Raw genomic sequence first — 6,264 nt, forward strand, 5'->3', positions numbered from 1 at the left:
TAGTAAAAAAGAAAACATGGACTTGAAATTTGCCATTTTTTAATAAGGGTTAAAGCAATACACACAAAAAGTATCCATCATTCATCATGAAATCGTGGCAGCTTGTCTCCAGGTACGACCACATGCTCCACCCCTTTTCCCGTTATCACCACCAGGTGAGCAACACCCCCGCTGACGTTGTCTCTGCCCATAGCCAGAGCCAGAGCTGTGGAAAAAACAAAGGAAGACAAGCAGGAAAGAAAAAAGAGAACAGAACAAAGGTTTAATTTAATACTTAGAAAGTCAGATTCTACCTACAACTTTTATGCCACTGTAATAAATGAATTGTCATAATACAATATAAATTTCTGGTTTATGTTGAAAATTTTTATAACAATTTTAAGTCTTGATATATACTTTCTAGTACTAACCTGTAAATATGTTTGAATTTGGCTATATAAAACATTTAATTTAATAATTTCTAATTTCTTAGTACCATTGGTGGCAAACTGCAGACATTCCTCTCTGGTCATGTTGGGTTTGTATTTAGCATCAACGTAGCCGTAGATGTAGGTGCTTCCTGATCCGCCGATGGTAACCGGCTGACTAATTAACATCCCACCCAGAGACACAACGTACACCTGCAGAAAAATAAAGAGTATTAATGATGTAGTCAAACTAAATGCAGCAGATACAAAGCAAAAGAAATCATTTACCTACACATTTTTCTGATTTTGTCCTTTGACAACCAAATATATCTTATTGAGATTTTATGTGGTAGACCATCAGGTCTAGGGTGATGGCCGCAGATAGTTTGTTAACTTCCAGCAGGAGTATCCTAAATATAGAGACCCATTCAATTAATAAGAATATTATTTAAAAGTTAATTTATTTCCCAAACTCCATTACTGAGTAAGATGCATTCTATAAATGAATTACACTCAGACTGACGTTTTCAAACCCTTATTTCTGTTAACTATAATACTTTTCTGCTTACAGCTTATGAAGAAAGCATTTTAAATTAAAACATTACATCAGAAAAAACTGTTTAAAGGTTATTGTTAATAAGATACATTTATTCTGAAATACAAGCCTGGTCAGAACGCAGATTTAGATTTATTGAAAATTACTATATAGCCATAGCAATAATATGTAATTTTAACCGGTGGGTTAAAGGGGGCACAGTCAGAATATGTGTAATACTTGAAAAATATTTACAGAAATGCTGTACTTTCAATTTAACTGAGTTTGAGTAAATTGCCAAAGACTTGGAACAAATTCCAGTCTGTAGACTTTTAAGCTGGTGGACACACATGGCAATAAGTGGATAAAAAGGGAGTTCTGCACTGAATTGAATCAAGGGGGAGGATACAACCTTCAATAACCAGATTTTTATTTTTGAAAAACGGAAAGCCGTGTCTCGTTTTATTTTACAATGATGTATTATTTGTATTATTATATCACATGAAATCCCAATAAAATCCACAGTAGTGTGAGGTTGTTGTGTGAAAACAGGTGGAAAACTTTCATCTGTATGATTTTTTTAAGGAACCACACTGTGACCAACCTGTGGTCCTTTCTTTTTGTCCCAGCCAGCAGTGATGAAGCCAGCCTGCAGCTCCTCTTTGTTTTTATAACAGAGTTCTTTCAGAACTGATGCTGCTGCAATAACGAGAGGAGGGTGCTCCATCTGCACACTACAACAGAAAACATAAAGGTTCATTTAAATAACAATAAATCAGTTAGATGGAGCACTGAAGCTAAAAGGCTGATATACAGTTTATAATTTTGATAAAGTTGGTCAAGCTGTATAATATGATCGTGACAGACATGTATTTTGTCTTGCATGAAAACCTGTCAGGTGTGCCTACCTGTGGAAGGACAGGTGGAACTTGGCAGCTTTGGTGACGGCCTGAGCGTCTGCAAGTGAACCAGCCATGCAGCAGAAGATCTGGTCATGAACCTGAACCACCTTGTTGATGGTTTTAGAAGATACATATTCCCTAAAAAAAGTGAGGACAGAGAAGGATTTGAATTTAACATGCTGAGGTTTTATTACTCAAAACATAGACATTTCTGTAAAATTGTAAAAAAAAAAAAAATCCATGGTTGTCATGAGTCGATTCAAATTCAAGTATGTTTTACTATATAGTGTTTTTTCTGTGACAGTTTTGGGATCTAAGTTCACAAACTCATGTTCTTGTAACTTGCCGTAATAACCTCTTTTTGACCAATTAGATGAAAAGACCAACACATACACTCAATATTTAGTGTATGTCTCATGTTGTTATTCCAAAGTAGGCATTTGGATTTTCTGGCAAATGTACGTTTTATTTCCATTAAATTCCATGGGGAATTTATATCTTATCTTATCTTAAGATTCATAGTTTCCTCAAGAAAATAGTGAAAACCCTAAATAAAAACTAATAAAAGACTAATAAAGCTAATAAAGTCACAATGACTTGAAGTAACTGGTTCAATAAAAGGGAAACAAGTAAATTGAGAAAGGTTGTATGTACTCAAAAAATTACACAAGAACAACTTACAAAGTTTAATTATTTGAATTTAAATGTACTTAAATGGGACATTACTGGTGATCCCAACCACTCAAAGCACTTTTACATAATGGCTCTTATCCACCTTATTCACAAACATGTATGCATTTTTATACTGATATAGAAACCGGTGCAGCAAATGAGATGAGCACCCTGCACAAGAGCACATCAACGTGTGTTGAGGGAGTCAGATGGAACCAAACCAAAACTTCCAAATGCCTTCGTTTCTCACTAATGCAGAAGCCTGCCATAATAATATTAAATTAAGACTATCAAACCAGAACCAAACTTTTAATAAGCTTTTCCCAATATTATGACCCAGAAACAGAAAAATTGTGGCTCCAAGTTGTTCACAACTATATAAATGAACCAAGCAGGGTTTGGGACTCTGTTTTGTGGAGCTTCAAATCAAACTTCTGGAGCCAATTGAACATAGTTATGTCAGATAACCTGCCAGCATGCAAGCACGGCAGTGGCTCAGTGATACTCTGGGGGTGCTTCCATTAAAGATTAATTAAATAAGCAGGAAATCATTAGAGAACATTTCAAGCTATCTATGTGGAAGCTGAACCCTGCGTATCATCTGGGCTTCAAAATGTCAAAATGGATAAAGATACAAACCATACGTCGAAATCCAACAAGATTTAGTTTCAGAAGATACTAGAGTGACCATCATAGCCGCCTGACTCAAACTTCTTTGAAAAATCTCTCGAGGCAAAATAAAAAAAGAAGCTGGCATCAATATGTGTAAATTTTTTTTTAGAGAATAAAATTAAAAATATAATTAAAAGCTCCTTGATTTGATATTTTGTTGAAAAAACTCAATTAATTACATCTCTGAGTTCAGGTTTTATTATATATATATATATATATATATATATATATATATATATATATATATATATATATATATATATATATATATATATATATATTTATTTATTTATTTTTTAATGAGAAGCACTGTTTGGTCACAAATATCAGTCTTATACAGTGGCGATTCTAGACCAAATTTACCAGGGGGGCCAAGGTGGGGCTAGTGTTTTTCACAGGGGCACAGAACAACAGAATGAAATGATAAAACAGGGCAATATTTGATTGTTTAATAATTATATTAAGTGAGCCACTTGTGGCTCTGGAATGCAGGTATGTGACCACTGATCTAGCAGATTGAAACAGTGATCACATTTCAATACAGCTAAAGCTAAACATGAAACACCTCAATTTTTAAATCCTTGTTAGAATAAAACTGCATAGGTAAAACATTTAAATTGTGACCAAACAGTTATGGTTTCTTTGCCAGTGCATATAATCACAAGAAGTGTATTTAATGCTATGTATTTGGTCCAGGGGCTATAACCTTTTGGCCCCTGACTAGAATCACCCCTGGCCTTATATAACCTGCCTTATAATACTTTTAGTACCACTTTAAACACACAAAGTTTCCCTGTAAGGGTTGCAAAGTTAATTAAGTAAATAATCCGAATACTTCTCTTCTTTGCCATCAAAACCAACATTTCTCAAATAATACGTTTGATTGTTTTAATAAACTTGAACATTTATTGTACTGAAAGTGATAAAGAGAAAATGTTTTGGATATATGTTGATTTTTGATGATGACATTGGTTGACCTACACATCATCAAATCAAATTTTATTTAACCATTAACACGATCCACTCTGCTATAAGATCATGTAAAGTGACTCCGGTCCTCACCCTCCCATTGAAGCTCTGGAGTCTGATCCAATCACGACCCCTCCATCAAATATTGCAGCCAGGATGGTGGTCTGAGGAGAAAAGAGGATTAGAGAGGGATTGTGCATTTATTTATTATTTTCCCATGAGGAATTAAGTGGGTCAGAAAATTGATGATTGATTGATCATCAGATTGATTATTATTACCATCCAGGGTTACTGAAGTGTTCAAAGACACCTTTTAAGACACGCTGATTTGTTCATTCATGCAGACTGAACGAGGCTATGAATTCTGGGAAGTGGAGTTCTAAGAGTGTGGAGTAGTTTGAAGATTTTAACCAAAAATATTAGTTAGATCCTGTAGAAACTTTAAAATGTTCTTTCTTACAGACTTAAATGTGAAATCTTAATAGCTGATGATGCAAACATGAGGTAAACGATCAGCCATGATAATTTCCAGGTAACTACTGAATTTGGCACCATACAAATACAAAGGCTAATCGGTCTTCCTCATTTTTAATGTGAAAGTGTGCAGGTATAAATCACCTTATAGCAGTTATTGAATATATCCGGATTAACTCACCCCTGTGCTGACTCCTTTGACTTGAGAGTCCGTGTAGTGTTTCTCCATTTTCTCTGTAAAATCGAAAGAAAAGGAAGGAGCCGTGACGCTCAGAACAGCGACCTCAGGCGCACCGAGACGCGCAGAGAAGCCGCAGGAAAATCAACTATGGCGCTGTCTACTGTCCTCGAAACTCCCGAAGCTGGCTTTAACTTCGACAACACGGCGAGGTAGGAGCTTTATATTTGAAGCCCACCGGTTAAAATTATATATTTTATTGAAGAAAAATAAAAAGAAACTGTCAGTTAAAGCAGGTTGGACCGGGATCAAAAGCGAAACTAACTTTTTTCCTTCTTTACCTGTTTAATCAAATATGCGCCATGAAACTGTGATCTTACTTATTGCAACCATATGTCAATAACGATCTGACAAATACTCTTATTTCCCCCCACCTGCGCTACACCCCCTGCGTTTTGCTCTGTTCAGAAATGCTGCGCTAGAGGGTCTTTTTGATGGAGGACAGACCCCCAAACCATTGAAAACCGGAACCACAATAGCAGGAGTGGTGTTCAAGGTGAATGAATAATATACAAAATGCTTTGTCTTTATAAGATTATGAAATACTGAACTGTGTAGATTTCATTTTAGTCATATTTCAATATTCTCATGCTTATCTTGTGAGCACACATCCTCAACATAATTAAAACCAATCCAACCACCTACAGCACATGGATGAAGTTCCCAGCTGTATAAAATGAGCATAGTAAAGGGGAGGAATACGCAAATATATGATCCATTTTGATGATTGTGTGTTGTCATGTTGTAGTGCATTTCTGGCCTATATCAAGTCAAAACAACTTTTATTTTTGTGAAATTGTACACATTTCTGCAAAGCTCTACATGCATCTCTAACTGCATCTCTCTGGGACAAAATAACATTCAGGTACAAAGACAGCTATATGAGAACAACTCATTGGGGCCGATATAATAAGATTAAACACACATACTTGTATGTAAGTTATAAATAGTTTTGGTTTGTCCCTGAATTTTGTGTTCTGCTGTCTAGGATGGAGTTGTCCTGGGCGCCGACACCAGAGCCACGTCCAGTGAGGTGGTGGCTGACAAGATGTGTGCCAAGATCCACTACATTTCTCCAAACATATAGTAAGTTTTGGGGGGTTTCATTTGAGCGATGGGAGTAAATAAATATATGAGCATTAGTTATAACACTGTTTCTTTTGCTTTGTATGACAAAATGCTCTGTAAATAAAGTAATTGGTAAGATATTAACAATTCAAATAGATGGGAAGCTGTTTCTATCCTGAACACACTTGTCCCAAGTTAGGAGCAGACAGACAAGGAACAACAGCACCATAAAAGTTTGAACTAAGAATCTATAAAAGAAAAGCCCTACATACATAGTGACCCTAAGACAGAATAGCACAGAAAATGTGTCATGAAGGCTATTAAAAA

At 35.6% G+C, this 6,264-nt stretch overlaps 2 protein-coding genes across 2 annotated transcripts; one reads left to right on the forward strand and one right to left on the reverse strand.

The window, feature by feature from the left end:
* On the reverse strand, window positions 1–4,931 carry LOC118565390 (proteasome subunit beta type-6-B like protein-like). The gene is made up of 6 exons (XM_036145801.1): window positions 4,813–4,931; window positions 4,251–4,321; window positions 1,851–1,982; window positions 1,547–1,676; window positions 476–620; window positions 1–205 (listed from the first exon to the last, which is right to left on the reverse strand). The coding sequence occupies exons 1-6, from the start codon at window positions 4,858–4,860 to the stop codon at window positions 78–80; spliced, it is 654 nt and encodes a 217-aa protein (XP_036001694.1). The 5' UTR covers window positions 4,861–4,931; the 3' UTR covers window positions 1–77.
* On the forward strand, window positions 4,906–5,956 carry LOC118565393 (proteasome subunit beta type-7-like). Its single transcript, XM_036145804.1, has 3 exons — window positions 4,906–5,021; window positions 5,278–5,365; window positions 5,858–5,956. Exons 1-3 carry the CDS (start codon window positions 4,960–4,962, stop codon window positions 5,954–5,956), a joined length of 249 nt encoding a protein of 82 aa, XP_036001697.1. The 5' UTR covers window positions 4,906–4,959.
* The last annotated feature ends 308 nt before the right edge of the window (window positions 5,957–6,264 follow it).

The sequence above is a fragment of the Fundulus heteroclitus genome, chromosome 13 (assembly GCF_011125445.2).
Source record: "Fundulus heteroclitus isolate FHET01 chromosome 13, MU-UCD_Fhet_4.1, whole genome shotgun sequence".
In the NCBI taxonomy this organism is placed as follows: domain Eukaryota; kingdom Metazoa; phylum Chordata; class Actinopteri; order Cyprinodontiformes; family Fundulidae; genus Fundulus; species Fundulus heteroclitus.